Genomic DNA, 20,617 nt, shown 5'->3' with positions numbered 1-20,617 from the left:
CCTGGCCTCCAAGGAGCATCTGTCTGTACCTCTTCCAACACAGATCTGTTTGTTCCTTTGGTAGTACATAGCACTTTCAATATTCTCGTCCAACATCATAACTCAAAATCATCAGTTCTTCTACAGTCTTCCTTATTCACTGTCAAGCTTTCATATGCATATGGGGTTATTGAAAATACCATGGCTTGTGTCAGGTGTACCTTAGTCCTCAAGCTGATACCTTTGCTCTTCAACACTTTAAAAAGGTCTTGTGCAGCAGATTTGCCTAAAGCAAAACGTTGTTTGATTTCTTGCCTGCTGCTTCCATGGGTGTTGATGGTTGATCCAAGAAAATTGAAGTTTTTGACGACTTCCATCTATTTTCCATTGATAAGAATGTTATTTATTGGTCCAGTGGTAAGGATTTTGTTTTCTTTACATTGAGATGCAATCCATACAGAAAGCTATGGTCTTTGATCTTCATCAGTAAGGATTTTAAGTCCTCTTCACTTTCAGCAAGCAAGGTTGTATCATCTGCACATCACAGGTTATTAATGAGTCTTTCTCCAATCCTGATGCCACATTTTTCTTCATAGAACCCAGCTTCTCAGATTATTTGCTCAGCATACAGGTTGAATAAGTATGGTGAAAGACTACAACCCTGTCACACACCTTTCCTAATTTTAAACCACTCAGTGTTTCCATGATCTGTTCAAACAACTGTCTCTTGGTCTATGTACAGCTTTCTTATGAGCACAATTAAGTGTTCCGGAATGCTCATGCTTCACAATGTTGTCCATAACTTGTCATAATCTACATAATCGAAGGCCTTTGCATAGTTAAATTCAGACTGAAGCTGAAGAAAATGAAAACAAGTTCACAAGCGCCAAAATGTGACCTTTAATATATACCAACTGAATTTAGAGCTATCTGAAGAACAGATTTGATATCTTAGACACTAAGGACAGTAGACCAGAAGAGTTGTGGCATGAAGTCAAGAACATCCTACATGGAGAAAGAAAAAAGTGATTAAGAAGACATGAAAGAAGGAAAGGATCAAAATGGATATCAGAAGAGACTTTGAAACTTGCTTTGCAGCATAGAGATGCTAAAACAAATGGAAGAAATGAGGAGGAACAAGAGCTGAACTGAACAATTCAAAGGTCAGCTTGAGAAGACAAAGTCAAATATTACAGCGAAATATGCACAGATCTGGAGTTAGAAAACCAAAAAGGAAGAACACACTCAGCATTTCTCAAGCTGAGGGAACTAAAGAAAAAAATTCAAGCCTCGACTTTTGTTACTGAAGAATTCTCTGGGCAAATTATTGAATGATGCAGAAAGCACCAAAAGAAGATGGAAGGAATACAGAGTCTCTGTACCAAAAGGAAATGGTCAATATTCAACCATTTTAAGAGGAAGCATATGATTAAGAGCCAATGATACTGAAGGGAGAAGTCCAAGGTATATTGAAGGAATTGACAAAGAACAAGGCACCAGGAATTGATGGAATAAAAGCTGAAATCTTTCAAGAAAGTGAGGTAGCATTGGAGGCACTCACTCATCTATGCCAAGAAATTTGGAAGACATCTATCTGGTCAACTGATTGGAAGAGATCCGTATTTGTTCAGTATCACAGCAACTCACAAACTTCCATTTTTAGATGAGTGGTGGATGTGCTTGTAGTGTATTGGCTGGTAACTGAATCTAGGTCTCTCACAAGGAAAGTGAGAAGTACATTACTAAACTCACACTGCCCAACAAACACTAAGTAATATAATATTGTAAGTAGGTGAATCATAATAGAAACGTTCATTTGAACTGAGTTAGAGCACAGAGAACTTATTCAAATGAAGATAGCATCTCCCAGTCATTCATCTCTGGAATTCTTAATTCCAGATGAAACATGGAAGTTTGAAGCAGAGGGAGATTGTGGAAAAATATATCAATATGAAGATGTCAGTGGGAATACTACCCAGTGTTATGATACCAAAAAAATAAAGACAAAAGAAGGCAACATTAATGGATAGGAGATTAGAAGGAGCAAGGAGGGGAGGGAAAAAGTAGACAGAAGGTAAGAGCCAGTGATATAAATATTAAGTTCAAATAAAGGACAATAAATTAAAACCCAGAAAAATTCCAACACTTGTACCATTTGACTCATAATAGTTGTTATAGGTTGCATTGGGACTCTGCCCCAATATGTGTTGTCATTCCTAACTTCTATGTCTGTGGTTATAATCACTTTGGTAATGGGCTGTCTTTGTTATGTTACTGAGTTATGAATAATGCAAGATATATTTCAGGTCAATTTATTTTGAGGTAAAGAGATCAAACAAGCACACAACTCTGAGATGGGGAAAGAGAGATGCCTGACCATAGGAAGATTTGCCAGAAGCAGAGACTCCCAAAAGAAAAGACCTTTTCCAGAACTGACAGAGAGAGAAAGCCTTCCCTTAGAGACAACAGCCTGAATTCAGACGTTTACCCTCCAAAATTGTGAGAAAATTATATATATATTTAAAAGTCATTCAGTTTTGGTGCTTCTGTTATTGCAGCACTAAATAAATAAGGAAAACCGTTGTACTGAAAGAGTGGGATGCTACTGTAACATATACCTAAAATGCACAAGTAGTTTTGGACAATGGTTTGAAGCTGGAAGACTTTTAAGGCACCTAATTTTAAATTCCTAAATTGCCTTGAAGAGTATTAGTAGAATTAGGTACATAAATTTCTGGTGAGGGTTCAGAAGTGAGGAGAGATATAGAGAAAGTTTCTACTATTTCAGAGAATACATAGGGAATCAGCAATGGAATGCTCCTAGAAATCTGGCCATTAAATGTGCTTATTCTTAGACTTCATAAAAATTTTGAACATGCTCTCAAACAATGGAATAAAATTGATACTTTTTATGAAGTGGCAAAGGATTTGTCTGAATTATGTTCAAATATTTTGTAGAAGGTAGAGCTTGTAAGTAATGAACTCTGATAGTTAACTAAGGAGATTTCTAAGCATGATCTTAAAGGGGGCATGTGGTTTCGCCGTGTATTTATAGTAAAATTCAAGAGGAAAGAGATGGACTTAAAATAAACTGTGAAAAATTAAAGCAGAATTTAAAGACTTAGAAAATTCTCTTGTACAAACTAAGGACACATGTCTAAAAATGTTTACCAAGGGCACGGCTATAAAGGCTTTGGAAAAGAGATTAAGCCTGTAACTAATGATCAATTTAGCATTGCAGCAAATTGAACAGCTTAGATTGAAGGATCAGGGACAGAATAAAATGAAGGAAAATTATTGTTGTTGTTAGGTGGTGTTGAATTGGTTCTGACACACAGCAACCCCATGCACAACAGAAACAAAATATTGCCTGGTCCTTGCTGGAGTCCATTGCTGCTGCCACTGTGCAAATCTATCACACTGGGGGGTCTCCTTTTCTGCTAGCTCTCCACTTTACCGAGCATGATGTCCTTTTCCAGGGACTGATCCCTCCTGATAATATATCTAAAGTATGAGAGATGAAATCTGGTCATCTTGGCTTCTAAGGAATATTCAGGTTGTACTTCTTCCAACACCGACCTATTTGATCTTCTGGCAACCAATGGTACCTTAAATATTCTTCTTCAACTCCATAACTCCAATACATCAATTCTTCTGTGGCCTTCCTTATTTATTGTCCACAGTTCACATGCATATGAGGATATTAAAAATACCGTGACTTGGGTCAAGTGTGCTTTTAGTCCTCAAATTCACATCTTTGCTCTTGAACACTTTAAAGAGGTCTTGTGCAACAGATTTGCTTAATGTAATACATGATTTGATTTATCGCCTGCTGCTTCCAGAAGTGTTGATGGTGGATCCAAGCAAAATGAAGTATTTGACAACTTCAATCTCTCCATTTATCATGATGTTAATGTCAATGATGAGGATTTTTGTTTTCTTTACATTGAGGTGGGACCTATACCAAAGACTGTGGTGTTTGATCTTCATCAGTAAATATTTTAAGTCCTCTTCACTTTAAGCAAGCAATGTTGTATCATCTGCATATAGGCAGTTGCTAATGAGCCTTCCACCAATTCTGATGCTACATTCTTTATATAATCCAGCTTCTCAGTTTAATTGCTCAGCATACAGATTGAATAAGTATGATGAAAGAATACAGCCGTGGTGCACACCTCTCCTGATTTTAAATCGTTCAGGTTCCCCTCGTTCTGTGAGAACAACTGCTCCATGGTCTGTTTACAGTTTCTCATGAGCACAATTAAGTGTTCCAGAGTCATTCTCAGCTATGTTGTCTGTAGTTTGTCATGATCCACATAGTTGAAAGCCTTTCTGTAGTCAGTAAAGCACAGGTAAACACCTTTCTGGTATTCTCTGTTTTCAGTCAAGATCCATCTGATGTCAGCAATGATATCACATGTTCCACGTCCTTGTGTGAATATGACTAGAACCTTTGACAGTTCCCTGTCAATGCACTGTTGCAGCCAATTTTGAATGATATTTAGCAAAAGTTTGCTTGCATATCATATTAATTATATCATCTGATAATTTCTCCATACCATAGGGTCACCTCTATTTGGAATGGGAAAAAATATTGATTTCTTCCAGTCAGTTGGCCAGGTAACTGTCTTCCAAATTTCTTGGCATACATGAGTGAGAGTCTCCAGTGCTGCATCAGTTTGTTGAAAGATTTCAATTTGCATTCTATGAATTCCTAGAGTCTTGTTCTTTGCCAGTGCCTTCAGTGCAGCTTAAATTTCTTCTTCAGCACCATTTGCTCTTGATCATATGATAGCTCTTGAAATGGTTGGACATGAACTATTTATTTATATTACAGTGACTCTGTGTATTCTCCATCTTCTGATGCTTTCTGCATCATTCACTATTTTGCCCATAGAACCTACAATTTTTCAAGTGGAGGCTTGAATTTTTTCCTCAATTCTTTCTGCTTGAGAAATGCTGAGCATATTCTTCCCTTTTGTTTTCCTGACACCAGATCTTTGTACATTCAATTATAATATTTGACTTTGTCTATTTGAGCTGCCCTTTGAAATTTTCTGTTCTGATCTTTTATCTCCTTATTTCTTCCATTTGCCTTAGCATCTCTAAGCTGGAGAGCAAATTTGAGCATCTATTCTGACTATCTATTTTGATCTTTTCCTTCTTTCTTCTTGTCTTAATGACCATTTGCTTTCTTCCTGTTTATGTTCTTGATATGTTCTTGACCACAACTCTTTTGGTTTTCTGTCATTAGTGTCTAATGCATCAAATCTGTCCTAGAGATGATGTCTAAATTCAGATGAATACATTCAAGGTCAAATTTTGGCTGAGTTATATGACAAATAACATGGCATCAAGATTGGAAGAAGACTCATTAAAAAACCTGCAACATCCAGATGATACAACCTTACTTCCTGAAAGTAAAAGGGACTTAACATTTTGTTTCAGTTTACTCAGCTTCACCCTCACCTTGCATATGAGCAATTGATTATCTGTTCTACAGACTGCCACTAGCCTCATTTTGAGTAATGATATGGAGCTTTTCCACCATCTTTTTACACACATGTAGTCTGTTCGATTTTTCTGTATTCCATCTGGTCAAGTCTATGTGTCTATTCATCTTTTATGTTGTTTAGAAAAAGGTATTTGTAATGAACAAGTCATTGGTCTTGCAAAATTCTACCATACGGTATCTAGCATCATTTCTCTCACAAGGGCATATTTTCCAACTACTGATTCTTCTTCAGCATACAGAATGTAGTACTTGTTTCCAACCATTGCATTCTAATCACCACTAACTATGAATACATCTTGATTGCATATTTGATCAATTTCATAATGAATAATTTGGTAGTGGTGGTGGTAGTATGCCTTGGAGTCGGTTCTGACTCATAGTGACCCTGTACTGGGTTTCCAAGGCTGTAAATCTTAACAGGAGCTGAGAGCCTCATCTTTTTCCCTTGGAACGGCTGGTAGTTTCGAACTGCTGACCTTGAGGTTAGCAGCCCGACTTGTAACCACTACTTTACCAGAGCTCCTTAATGAATAATTCCGTAGAATTATTCAATTTCATCACTGGCTTTAGTCATTGGTGCTTAAATTTGAATAAAATGATATTAACTGGTTTTCCTTGTAGGCATATGGATATTATCCTATGCCACACAGTATTATACTTCAAGATAGATCTTGAAATATTCTTTTTGATGATGAATGATAATACGATTCCTCTACAACTTGTCATTCCAGCATAGTAAACCATATTGTTATCTGATTCAAATTGTCCAGTACCAGTCCCTTTTAACTCACTAATTTCTAGGATCTAGATCTTTATGTGTTTCATTTCATTTTGACAAATTTCGGTTTCATAGATTCATACTTTATACATATCATGTTCCAACTATTATTGGATATTTACAGCTTTTTCTCCTCACTGTGTGTTTTGCCCCATCAGCAAATAAAGGTTCCAAAAGCCTTACTCATTCATGTCATCAAAGTCAACACTACTTAGAGGAGGCAGCTCTTCCCCATTTGTATTTTGATTGCCTTCCAACCTGTGGGGCTAGTTTTCTGACACTCTTTCTGAGAGTATTCTGGTGCCATTCAGAATGGTTCAATATTTCTTTGATATCTGACAGTGTTCTACTGCTATTCATAAGGTTTTCAATAGCTAAACATTCAGAAGAAATCTACCTCTTTCTCTTTGTCTGTCTTAATCTGCGAGCACAGCTTAAACCTATCCACCATGGGTGAACTGGCTTATATTTAAAACAGGGAAGACACAGTTTCCATCATCACAGCAATACACAAGTCTCTACAGTATGACAAACTGACAGATGAGTGAGTGGCAGCTTACAATTTAGGAGGCTTGAAGTCTAAATTTAGTTTACCAGCTCCGCGCGAAGGCTCTTATCTCATTTCAGCATCTATTGTTGTTCTGTGCCGTTGAGTCGATTCAGACTCATAGTGACCCTGTACAGGGTTTCCGACGCTGTAAATCTTTACGGGAGCAGAAAGCCTCATCTTTCTCCCTCAGAATAGCTGGTAGTTTCGAACTGCTGACCTTGCAGTTCGCAGCCCGATTCGTAACCACATGAGGCTTTCTACTCCTGTAAAGATTTACAGCCTCGGAAACCCTGTACAGTGTCGCTAAGAGTCGGAACCAACTCCACGGCACATAACAACAACAACAACGCTACCAGAGCTCAGCATCTGTAGGTCCATCTTTTACTTTTTTTTAATTATGTGCCTCAGAATTCTACAGGCAGGAAACAGACCAAAGGAGAGTCACCTTTTGTCTCCCAGTATGATACAAAGGGATCTGCTTGGAGATCAACCAAACTGTTGGAAGAAGCATGGAAACAGAGCCTTCTTTGTTTTTAAGAGGTGGGGTCGTGGTCTCCTGGATCTTAAAGGAGGGGACCACAACCTCCAAGGTTTCAAAGCATCAAATCTTTGACAACTGGTTTCTGAAGTGCGGGGCTGATGTTAAGATGTTCCAGGGAGTGTGGTTGCTTCCCAAAGCTACATGGGCAGGGATACTATGCTCAGGGAGCAGAAGAATGGGACCTTCTGGGGTCAAGGAGTTGGGGTTGCCACTCATCCTAGGACAATGGACTGGCCAAAGCCAAGGAAGCAGAATTATCATTACAGTAGACATGGAAGATAGAATCCCAAGGCCAAGTAACCTCCACCAAGAATTCAAAGGGCATGGTTAATACCCAGAGATAGGAGGATGGGACCTTTGCCCAGATGATCTCAGTGAACAGAGTATTAGTTTTGAGATAATGTCATTATTTCTGAGAGCTAATGTAATTATTTCCGCTGAGTTTTGGACTTGTTTGGTGCTACTATCTCTTCTAATTTCTACCATGGGAAAGATGTCAACCTTTTGCCTTTTCTGCCATTGTACTTTGGAAGCAGATAATTTGTATTGTAGATTTCATTCATTAATAACGGAAAAGGAATTTTGCCCCAGATAGGACATGTCTAAATTCTGAATTAGAAGTTTCAGAAGAGATTTTGGTCTTAGAATTTATTTAATACTTTTGCAATGATATGATACAGTGATTTTTTTTTTTTTTTTAATCTGGGGAGAGCATGGGTTTTTAGGAATGAAAGGTTAGAATGTTATGGATTGAATTGAATCCCACAAAGATATGTGTTTTCAATTCTAATCTCTAAATTTGTGGTTATAATCCATCTTGGAGATGGTTTGCCTTTGTTATGTTAGTGAGGCGGAAATCGAGCAGGATGTGTCTTGAGTCAATGTCTTTTGAATTATAAAAGAGTAAACAAGCAACCAGAGCAGAGATGGGGGAAGAAAGCCAAATGAAGACTGCACAGGAGAAGCAACTCAGAAGAGACAAGGATCTTCCTCCTGAGCTAACCAAGAGGGGAAGCCATTTCCTAGAGTTGGCATCCTGAATTTGAACTTTCTCCCCTAAAATGTAATAAAAGCAGTTTCAATTTGTTAAAGTCACTCATTTGTATTATTTCTGTAATAGCAGCACAAGATAATTACGATACTAGTGGAACATTTGACTTGCCATTGTTAATCCTATGCTTCATCCACTTGCAGTAATTGTTCCCCTCCCTCAAAGAAATAAAATAAACAAACAAAAACTTTTTCACATCTCCTTCCTCTTAGTCCCTCTTCAAACTCATCTTTTTAATCTAAGAAATTGGATTGATATTTTAATCCACAGTTCACATATCACTTGTGTGGAGCTCCTCCATGATCTATTGCCACCAATTCATTTCTCTTTTGCTCCCATTAATAGTTTTATTGAGAGCTTGCATTTGGTACTTATCACATGGTAACCTGGTTCTTTTCAACAGTGATTTATTGAGCTCCCACTCTGTGCCAGTCATCATGCTCGGCACTGGGTGCAGAAGATAAATTAGATACAGACCCTGCCCTCAAGGAGCTCACAGTCTAGAAAGGGAGTCAAGGATGTAAACAACAACAAAAAAACATCACACCATTGTGATAAGTGTGGCAGTAAGAAGTGTATATATAAGGCACAGAATTAGCAAGAAAACGTTATTCGTTTGATTGAGATATAGGGAGATCTGGAAAGACATATATGCAAAATGATGAAAAAGTATATCTCTGTCTGTTTTCTTTATTTTATCGTGAGCTCTTTAAGGACAGGGGTTATGTCTCATTCATCTGAGTATTATCAACATAGTGCCTAGCACATAGCAGATGGTCAATATACATAATTGGAAGGGTATGAATCTGGTTCTAAAGCACAAAGTATCTAAAAGTTAAATTTTATATTCAAATAAATGGTTTCTTGGTTTTGCTTTATTTAATGCCTTCCTTGCCACTGTCTATGTGTATTTGCATGTTTCAAATGAATAACCAAGATTGTTTTATTTATTTTACTTTTTATTTGACCATTTTATATGAGACAACATTTTTTCTGCTTCATTGTCTCTTTCACTTCCTGGTCCTCTTAATCTGCTAACTAAAAAAAGAAAGTGTGTTACTCTAATCAATTACATAAGAATATGGTTATGAATCAAATAAACTAGTTGAACTTTGTAGATTTCTTTTAAAAATATTTTTTTCTTATTTATGGAAACATGTATTTTGTAAACAACATTGATTTAAAATATTTATTACAAAGTTGAAATAAAAAGTATGAGTGTCTTTGGCATCAGGTCAGTTTATATCTAATACCTTATTAGAAAATAGCTGATGCTGGATCTCATTTTGTGTCTTTTGAGCCATGAAACCTGATAGATTTCCATTAAGTTGAATGCAAAGGACATAATAAGTAATTTTGTTCTAAAAGACATGTTTTGTGTTATATACTAATTACTTTATATTTTTTAAGTGTTTTCCTTTGACCTTCAGAATAGACTATTTCAAAAGACTAGCTGAGCATTTTTGTAGCTCCTAAATGAACCCACATTGATTATTATAAAGACACATTATAAAAGTTCATTTCCATATTTTCTTTTAAAGCATGACATATAAAATAGAAATATTTAATTTAAAGGGTATAAAAATTCACATCATCACCATGAGAACTTAATTTACAGATGTCTACACATGAAGAAATCTGTTAGCTGATTATGTAGCAACCTGACTCTGGTTCTCAACATTTTCTAAACTTATGTTCCTTGACACCATATGCTACAGGGAACAGTAAAGACATCTGAATTCAAATATTTTGAAGAAATGTGTATTTAGCAACTGAATACATGCTAAAAGAAATAATTTACAGCAGCAGTTTCATTACATTTTTCTCTCCAGTTTTCTAGTTCCCATCTGAAATGCAATGATAAATACAGATTTGGAACATATTTACTACCTGGCAAAAAACATGCTTAGTGAATGGGCATACACCTTCTGCCCTTAAATAACACATAAACCACCTTGTCACTTGTAGGAGAAACTTTTGCATTTTTAGGATGATGTTGAACACATTGAAATGGAGTAATTATAAAACGTAGCATTTTACACTGTTCTTCCCCTTCTTTTCAAAAGTATTTACATCTCTTTTGCCTAATGTGTAGGTAGCAAAAATTGAACTATTAAACACATACCGATGAAAATCACTAAATAATACAAAAAAAGAAGCTTTAAGGGTGCATGTACATGCGGTTTACATTTGATTTCAACTGTACTATGATTTCTCTGCTGGGATATACCTCTTGTCTATCTTGATATTGCTGTCATACGTTGCTTAAAATCATGAGTCTCTGAACACATTTCATCTCTGATGATACATGCAAATGCAAAAGACTATTAAAACTAAATTAAATGGGACATTGATTATTTTTCGTGCAGATAGCCCCTCTCAATACTCATTGGTAGAAAGTTATGACTGTAATGAGCTATTTACTTGCAAGTTATAGCTTTGTGTTTTTTTTTGAAAACTTAGACCTGATGGTTTATAAAGACATGCAAGTAGATTTGTTTATTTTTGAGCCTTTAAAACAAAATCTTGACTTTCCTTCTATTGGTATTTCATAAAGCTAAACAAAATGCATTCAGGTATGGGAAAGTATCCCTGCAGTTCTCATTTAATCTACAGTCCTTCAAATCCATTATTTTGAAGACTAATAAGAAATCAGATACCTCTGTTATTGCAAATAAATTTGTTTCAGCTGCAAGTTTAGAATGAAATGCATCACTGCATTTTAGTATAGTTAAGATACTTTATGTATACAAGAATGACTTATTTTGGAGCACTCATTGTTCTGCAATTTATATTTAAAATACTTTTTTCTGTAAGGAGTGTGCCTTTCAAATAATTTAACAATTTGGCTCCCACTTGAGGATGTACTTCTAAAAGCAATAAGACATTCGTCAATGGTGCCTAAAACTGAATGTAGAATATTTTTAGGCTTTTTATTTGAAAGAAGCATCAGCAAATTGTTTATTCAAAGGAATCATTAAAACTGAAACATGTGCCTCCATCTGTAAAATATTTCAGCTGATAGGAATTGTAAAAATTTCACTGTAGTCTGAGGTGAGAAATTAAGGCTGAGTTAATTAGAATCCCAAGACAGCTAGGGTTAGAATTTCAATGATGCTTCATTAATTAGCAATATGATGCTTCTTTTCATTTTTTTGTGCATAATGAAAGACCTAAGGATGAATCCCTGGAAAGGTGAGTGCAGTGCAAGAGAGACAGTATTGTGATGCTGAAGGTGTTCTACACCATGAAGTCAATGATTACCAATGAGTCATCATAAAACAAAAAAGTAGGCAAGCCCTTAATTAATAATCTTTTATAACATTTATAAGTTGTTGCAGAGGATGAAGAGTTTTACATTATTTCAGGGTGGGTTGTGTCTGAGACAATAGTTTATGTGAAAAATCACTCCTGCTTAAAAAACAACAACAACAAAAGAAGAATCTTGTGTTGAGGTGAAATAAGTGGCAGTTGGGAAATGACTGATGGAGATATAAACAGAGTGGAAAAAAATTAACCTTTATATTGGTTGTTTTGATATCAGAGATGTTCTCTCTCTTTTAGAAATATATTAAGTTATAAGATGAAATTCACAATGGAAGAGAGAGAGAAAGAGAGAGAGAGAGAGAGAGAGAGAGAGAGCTTTTATGTCTCAAATACCATGTAGACATTTTTTATTAACACTATATTAAGACAATGCTTTTAGTTTAATAAAATAATGCAGCTCATTTTCTACTAATTGATCCACTAGGAGGAATAAAATGCATTTAAGAAATCAATTAATTTCTTCCTTTTTTCTGGTTAAAGACTTTTTTGTTGTTATTTTTATGAGAACAGTATGAAGGTTAACATTAATTTAAGTAATACTTAAAGATGGGAAGGTGTGAATGACTTCCATTTGTTTAATTTCCTCAGAAAAATAAAGAATAATTTATATCTAGGATTTAGGAAATTACTGTTAAGGGTGTGCATGTATTTCTATAATAATATCAGCTATCCCTCTTAAGGAACTGAAAACAAAATTTTTAAAAAGCAGCACACATTGAAATTTTTAAAACAAAAACTATATAGCACAATATTTGTAAGACAAAAACCTACTCTAGCTTAGAAAAGAACTAATTTTTACTGCATATTTGTCATGGTACATTTAAATTATAGCTTTAATAAAATACATCTTTAGATCAAAGCTGAAAGAAGACATCAGTAGTAGATCAGTGTGTTCCGTTTTTCTTCTGGGTGATGGATGGTTTATGTTTTTTATATTTCCACAGACCATTTCATTCAGTATCATTTTACTCCTCCAGTACATATAAACAAGAGTGCTGGTAGACAAAAAATATCCTTGAATCCAACCACATTTTGGAATATTCATCAGTGTAGTAAATCCATGCAGTTTATTTTAAACTTTTAGTTCAATAAAATGGCTTTGCTGATGCAGTTTTTCTTCTTTAGATGACAATATGGCAAATGACATTTTTATTTCTCAGGCAAAAAAGAAAGTGAAACCTGTACAATGAAATCTCATAGGAAATATTAAGTCAGCTAGAGTGAACATCTGCATTTACCTGTGACCTCTATTAGGTGTTGGTATTAGGAAGAAAGCCTGTTAGGAAAGTTACTCATGGACTTAATTTATAATTGGTGGAACTCAGCTGAATTTCCCACCATTGTAAACATCCACATAATGCCATGAAAAAGCTCATGTATATTGCATTTTTTCCAGTTATTGTCTAAGCAAGTTTCTACTTGTTTGAGGTTTCTAACGGTAATGCAGCTCAGACACTCCTGGGTGCCCTCTCAAACTCGTGGGTCCTCCTGTTTCTACCTTTCTTATTTTCCTGTAAGTGCTTCCATTTATTATTGCTCCCTTGGCTATGTCCAGGTCTTTGCCGACGTTGTTTTCGGTCCCTTTTCCAAACTTGTTCACAGAACTCATCCATTGTGTTCAGGTTGGGGTGGTTAATGAGCTGCATGAAGTCTCTGTACCAGACTTTCTGACTAGGAGTCATGCTGTTGGATATCTCTTTGGTCTTAGCGCCATCTCCATCATCATCTTTCTGAAGTAGTTCTTCTAAATGCTCTGTGTCGATGACTTCCAATGTCACTTTAAGAAGAGTTTGAATGAATCCATGTTCTATAGCATGACACAAGTAGTTGCCCGAATTTTTCCGCTGTAGGCTCCGCAATAGCAATCCTTGTTCTGTCCTGATGATTTGATCATCCACTCTGATCTGGGGGTAGGAAGGCAGTAAGAGTATATGTATGAATCAGAATCATCTCCACAGCAATGGGTTGTTGTTGTTGTTGTTTTTACATATATATTTTAAAGAAATGTAAGTTCTGTGATACTGTGTCAGTAAAAAATTAGGCTATGTGTTGAATATAATATATAAACATTAAATACATATTTAACAGTAAAAATAAAAATCTAATTTAAGAGAAATCATAGCATTTTCCCTTCAGAGAAAAAGATCATTATCTCTGTCAATTATTTTTAATCTACACATAAAACATTTCTTATACTGCAACTTCAATAGAATTTTGTTAATAAAATAATAACTTTAAATATATAAGATGAATGGAGGAAGGATCAAAGCTATAGTTTATTTTGTAAATTGAAAAACTAGTTTTCTGAATTCTGACTCCTGGATACTCTCTTCTATGTGTGTCAAAGTAGAATTGTGCTCCATTGAGTGTGGATGGCCACTTTTTTGAAAAGTAAACCACCAGACCTTTTTCCTGAGGAACCTTTGGGTAAACTTGAACCGCCAATCTTTTGGTTAGCAGCTGAATGTTTTAACTTTTTGTACTACATAGGGACTCTATAAATACAAAAGCAGGAATATAAATGTGGCAGAATTTTGATATCAACATTAGAAAACTGCTTCTAAAAATGGGGCATTAGAATTACCTAATAAAAATGTTGGAAATGAAATTTAAAAAGCAGCAGTTGAACAAGCAGAAGGAAAATTCCTAGTAATTTTTTCAGTTTTTCTAGGACTTGTAATATGCGCTTGAACATATCCAATGTATTCAATCTCACTTTTATTTTGAAAAAAGCTTATGACAAATATCTCTGAAAGCCCAAATAAGTAAATAAACCTTACCATTTGTATGATATGATTGCATAACTTAAAGGCTCAGCTAGAAATGTCATAAAGGTAATGGAAGGATTTTTACCATTATATTCAGAATAGGTCATATATTTACAGATAACATATTGTTCAAATAAGCTAAATAGTCTGGTTATCATTATTTAATGTTTTATAGCTTTACATTTTAGATACTGACTGAAATTTTCTTTACACAATTCTCTAATTTACAGAGGAAGCTATGGATCTGAGGAGAGAGATCTACCTGATTCTATACCATATGTCTGGACTCACCCTATATCTTTACTACTCCTTACCCACTCCATTCCCTTATTTGAGGAAGAAACTACCAGAGAAGAAATAACATGCTTGGAGGGAAGAACTAAATGAGCAAAACTTAAAACCAGTGGGAGGTTTTGATTTTTTATGTGTACAAACATATAGATGACAGAATTACTTTTGCAGGTAACCACAGGAAAAATATGAAATCTCTGAAATATATCCCAGCATAGCTGTAAACTCCTTGAAGGGCAGAAACTCTTACCAATTCCCCTTTGTTCACCTAACTCCAAGTATACAAAACCTGTCATATAACCAGCCTTCAATTAATACTTATTTCATGAATGATCTATGGATAGATTAAAAAATAAAGATTCATAGTACTTTGTCTTCCATAAAATCAAACATACTGGAGTCACTGAACAGTAAATTAGGTACAATACTTCCATCAGTTTCATTCCTGTACCTCTTCTTTCCGCTCTTCATTTCTCCTTTGGAATTGCCAGTAGACCAGAGCCCGCTGTGACTTCGGACTGCACTCCAGGAATGTGCTACTGTTTTCTACCCCATAGATGATTCTTTCTTCAAGGCTGTGGCTATGGTGATTATCTGGCCCGTGAAGAGGAAATGAAATGGGAATTGTTAAAGGAGCAATCTCAATGTTCCAAAGTATTCATTTGGAAATTTATGAGACAAGTTGGTTGCCAAGTTGGAAGGCTTTCACAAACAGATTGAGGATGGCAGAAATGTCAAGGATGTAAGGTTTCAGAACCCAAATGCCTACCTAACTAGACTAATCATTTTGATCTGGGTTATATAAAGCATATGCAGAGATTTGTCTACCATAAAATAGCATTACATTAACAAAATAAATCATGTGTGGAATATAACTGTATATCTTCATATGTTTTAATAATATTCTTTGTGAAGCTATTTTCACTGCAAATTTCTACATTCTGAGTAAAGGGACCCTTGAAATAGCTATTGTACCAGACTAGTAGAAACAAAACCTGTTTCTGAGGAATTATTTTACCTCTTTATTTTTGTTTTCCATCTGTATAATTAAATTCATCAACCAATAATATTTATCTAGAGCTTTACAGAAGGAAGAGTTCAGGAAGTTGACACTCCACACTAATAACCTCTAAATAATCCACAGGTTTGTTCTGAAGATCAATTGGTATGAAATGTTTGGGATGGCTCAGAATAAAGATACATAACTACAATGCAATGTGGTTTCAATTGTTCTATTTTTAAAGGACATTCTTTATTTTCAAGAATTAGGCAAGGAATATGGTAAGAGTATGTAATAAATACAGCAATAAGGAAACCTGTTTCCTGATTAAGTTTCTATTATTTTACCCTTTATGTAACCTCCTTCAGTGTGGTAAATGACATAGAGTTAAGATCAAAAGTACAACCCAGGGAGTCTAGGTAAAACTCATTTAGAGAAAAAAAACTCCTTGTAATCTTGTATAATCCTGTTTCCATTATGACATCCTGTACAATCTGGAACTTATTAAATTAATTTAGAAAATAATAAATATATTTTCACATACACAGAAAGCTGACAATGTAGACAGATGAAAATTTTTTGCTTTCTACACTAAACTCAGCCAGACATTTAATTAAAAAAATGTTTCCCCGCCTTTTCGGCATCACTCTGACAGTTTTACTCTTGTCATAATCAACTGAGTCCTTTTGTCTGTCATAGCTGATATAATTTACTCATGAGGGTAAAGCATTCCAAAACACTGCTTCCTTTTAAACCCTGTTACCACCATGTTCATTGTCCGCTACTCTCACCCAAACTATAAGTGCCTTTGTGCCTCCATTTGGTCTTGTTAGAGATATCAACCTTGATGTCTTCTTTTTCTATTACTTTATATGTGAAACATTTCTAATTTGGAGAAATTATCTGTCTATTGTTACATATAATTTCAAAGCCCTGAATATAAGAAAAACTACTAAATTACTGAAGTATAACCAAACCAAACCCAATATAATTGATTCCAAGATATTATATCTACATTGAAAACAGTAGGCTTTATTTTTCCTCTGAAATTATTAGTGTATATTATAATCAATGGCATATTTGAATTGAATAAATATGGTAAATGTTTCTGTGCTAGTTTGGAAGATATCGCGGGAAAGAGAATAAAATCGCTATGGTAAATACAGTCTGGAATATTTCAGTTGATTCAGGAGCTACCATGAAATTTTACAATGCCTTGTCACACAGTTCAATACATATATAATGGACACATTACTTTTTGTTAACTATTTGCAGTTTAAACTTTTGTGACCAACAAACCCATATTTTAGCAATTGACCTTACATTAGCCACTCCTTGGAAACCCTATATAATGAGTCATAACCAACTCAATGGCACTTAAAGACAACAAGATATATAGTGTAACAGGAAAAATCCACTTATTTAAAAACAAATGACATGCGATCCACCAAGAAGTTCTCACTCACCAGTAATGTCTCCAGACCTATTTTCCCCTACAGAACTTTTTAACAGTAATTGACTTGTTGCTCATCTAGGTTTTTCTATCAAGATCCAAAAGTATCAAGAGCATGCCATCCTAAGTTACTATAGAATTCAAGGATATAAGCAAGTCACTACTCTCAGACATAGAAGTCTCTTTAAGTCTCTCAATAGATTAGTTGTTTCATAGCTGAGAACAGTGCAACTTTTATGGTAGGAAGAGAATTTAAATATAAATATAGTATCAATCTCTCAATATACATGCAAAAGTTGGTCAATGAATAAGGAAGGCTGAAGAATTGATGCATTTGAAATATGCTATTGGTGAGTCATATTGAATATAGCATAGATTACCAAAAGAACAAATACATCTGTCTCTGAAGATGTATAGTAAGAGTGGTCCTTAGATGTTATTGTAAAGAGATCTCATTTCATTTACTTTGAACAATATCATGGATTGCATTGAGTTCCCCCTAAATATGTGTCAAATTGCCCATGATTCTCAGTGGTTTGGTAATTACATAATAATGTAATTTAGCAGTTATGTAATAATATCACTCATCCTTCATGATGTGATCTGGTGTAATCAGTCAGTCAGTTATAAGGGGATTGTTGTTGTTGTTATGTGCCGTGGAGTCAGTTCCGACTCAGAGTGACCCTGTACAGGATTTCCGAGGCTATAAATCTTTACAGGAGCAGAAAACATCATCTTTTCCCATGGAAGAGCTGGTAATTTTGAACTGCTGACCCTAAGGTTAGCAGCCCGACTCGTAACCACTACGCTACCAGAGCTCCTTACAAGGGGATTAGGGAGGCATATAACACCATTACTTAGGTTAAAGACTTCTGTAGCAGTACTGTGGGATCAGCACTACACTGCAAACCATGAGATCAGCAGTTCAAACCCACTAGCTGCTCCTCTGAAATTCCAGGGTTGCTATGAGTTGGAATCAACTCGACAGCCCTTAACAACAACAACAACAACTCAGGTCACAGCCCTGAAACTACACAAGGGGAATTTTCTTGAGGTGTGGCCTGCAGCACATTTTGTCATACAAGATATAAAGGAGAGAGAAGCAAACTGAGGGAAAGGAACCAGACTACTAAGAAAGAAGAATCAGGAAGAGAGAGCATCCTTTGGACCAAGGTATCTTCACTAAGAACCTTCTAAATACCAAGATATATGGGGATCACCAAGGATTATTAAGGAGCTCTGGTAGCATAGTGGTTGCAAGTCCAGCTGCTAAACTCAAGGTCTTGCAATTTGAAACTACCAGCTGTATTGTGGGAGAAGGATGAGGCTTTCTGCTCCCATAAAGATTTACAGCCTTGGAAACCCAATACAGGGTCACCACGGCATACAACCACCACCACCACCACCACCAAGGGTTGTTGGGTCTGCTATAGTACAATCCAATATAAAATTATATTTAATGTAACAAAGTATTTATACCAAGTTGCTTTTAGATTAGAATAGTCTTCAAGAAGCATCATGACATTCAAATATTTTTCACCTAAATACTTTTATGAATAGATAAAATTATTGTTGCTTTTGTTTAATTGCTTGGATAACTACTTTTGCTAATATTTTAACACTTTATTCCCTATTATTGTTGTAGTTAAGTGCCATTGAATCAGTTCCAACTCATAGAGACCCTCTATAGAGTTTTCAAGGAACGGATGGTGAGCTCGAACCACTGACCTGGCAGTTCGAACTGACTGCAGTCCAGAGCATTAACCCACAGCCCCACACCAAGACTATTTATTACCTATTAAAGTGTCCCTCTTTTTTTTGTCCAAAAGAAAAGAAATAAAGAGAAATATCTCCTGCTAGTAACTGAAGCTAAAACACCTGTCACATTAACTTTCAACTATGATAAGGTTCAAGATGAACTATCACGTTTATTTGGTTTGAAATTCTCCTGTTTTATTGTTTTGCTAGGTTTTGCTACCATTAACAGTAATAACGAAAAGTAAATTTACATTGAAAACATTTGTTTTTGCTAAATCCCCTGCAGCTGAACTTTTCTACCACTTGAAACATTTACCTGAGAGCCAGAACTTTCATTTAAGATGTCTTTAGTCCATTTCTGTATATTTGGGTGATGACTGTAAATGTGAACATTTTTCTGTTAATTTTTCCCATACCTACCACCTTATAAATACTTTACTAGAATTATAAGAAGTCAGTCTCTAAATATCTATTGCCTTTTCTGACCTTCTACCCTCATTATTTGCATACATTTTTTTATGGACTAGGAGACATTTGTTGTTGTTGCTACATGTGGTTGAGTCTGTTCTGACTCATCGCCATCTTGCATAGGGTTTCTGAGACTTTAATGCAGAGCAGCAAGCTCCATCTGTTTGCCACAGAGCAGCTGGTGGGCTTGAACTGGCAACGTTGTTGTTTGCAATCCAGTGCTTATTCTATGGAACTACCACACTTGCCAGGAATCATTAGACATTCAATAATACTGTCTCATCTCTCAAGTATATATGAGTGTATTTTTTAAATGTTACCAACCGGAACAGTATTTTGATTCTGCACTCATAACAACAACCTTATTAGGCTCTCCAATTTTCTCTGGGAATGTTAAACATCCTGTCACTTTGGCTATTTTTTAAAGTAAAGGGCTCTGCATAGAACTGTCAGCATAAAATAGGCTGAGTAGTTCTCTGAGAATAGAACTCATTGTTAATTGTCCTCTTGTCAGTTAACAACCTGCGATATGCAGATGATACAACCTTACTTGCTGATAGTGAAGAGGACTTAAAAGTATTTACTGATGAAGATCAAAGAGCACTGCCTTTGGTGTGGATTGCATCTCAATGTCAAGAAAACAAAAATCCTCACCACTGGACCAATAAACAACATTCTTATCAGTGGAGAAAACATTGAAATTGTCAAGGACTTCATTCTTCTTGGATCAACTATCAACACTCATGGAAGCAGCAGTGAAGAAATCAAACAACTATTGCATTAGGCAAATCTGCTGCACAAGACGTTTTTAAAGTGTTTGAGAGCAAAGAAGTCAGCTTGAGGACTAAGGTGCACCTGACCTAAGCCATGGTATTTTCAATAACCTCATACGCATGTGAAAGCTGGACACTGAATATGGAAGACCATAGAAGAATTGATGCTTTTGAGTTATGGTGTTGGAGAACATTGAAAATGCTATGGGCTGCCAAAAGAACCAACAGATCTGTGTTGTAAAAAGTGCAGCCAGAGTGCTTGCTGGAGGCCAGGATGGCCAAGCTTTGTCTCTCATACTTCAGACATATTGTCAGGAGGGACCAGTCACTGGAGAAGGATATCATGTTTGGTAAGGTAGAGGGTA

General features: G+C 35.6%; 1 protein-coding gene across 1 annotated transcript in view; it reads right to left on the bottom strand.

Moving 5' to 3' along the window:
- Positions 1-12,673: 12,673 nt before the first annotated feature.
- SEMA3A (sema domain, immunoglobulin domain (Ig), short basic domain, secreted, (semaphorin) 3A) overlaps positions 12,674-20,617 on the bottom strand; it is a 324,888-nt gene continuing 316,944 nt past the window's right edge. The window contains exons 16-17 of the mRNA XM_006834338.1: positions 15,252-15,394; positions 12,674-13,645 (exon numbers count right to left, since the gene is read on the bottom strand). Coding sequence (XP_006834401.1) covers positions 13,190-13,645; positions 15,252-15,394 — 599 coding nt within the window. The 3' untranslated portion in view covers positions 12,674-13,189. The remainder of the gene's footprint in view (positions 13,646-15,251; positions 15,395-20,617) is intronic.

Source organism: Chrysochloris asiatica, unplaced genomic scaffold (genome assembly GCF_000296735.1).
Source record: "Chrysochloris asiatica unplaced genomic scaffold, ChrAsi1.0 scaffold00010, whole genome shotgun sequence".
Taxonomy (NCBI): domain Eukaryota; kingdom Metazoa; phylum Chordata; class Mammalia; order Afrosoricida; family Chrysochloridae; genus Chrysochloris; species Chrysochloris asiatica.
Note: the sequence above shows the minus strand (reverse complement) of the source record. Positions and strands in the feature narration are given on the sequence as shown.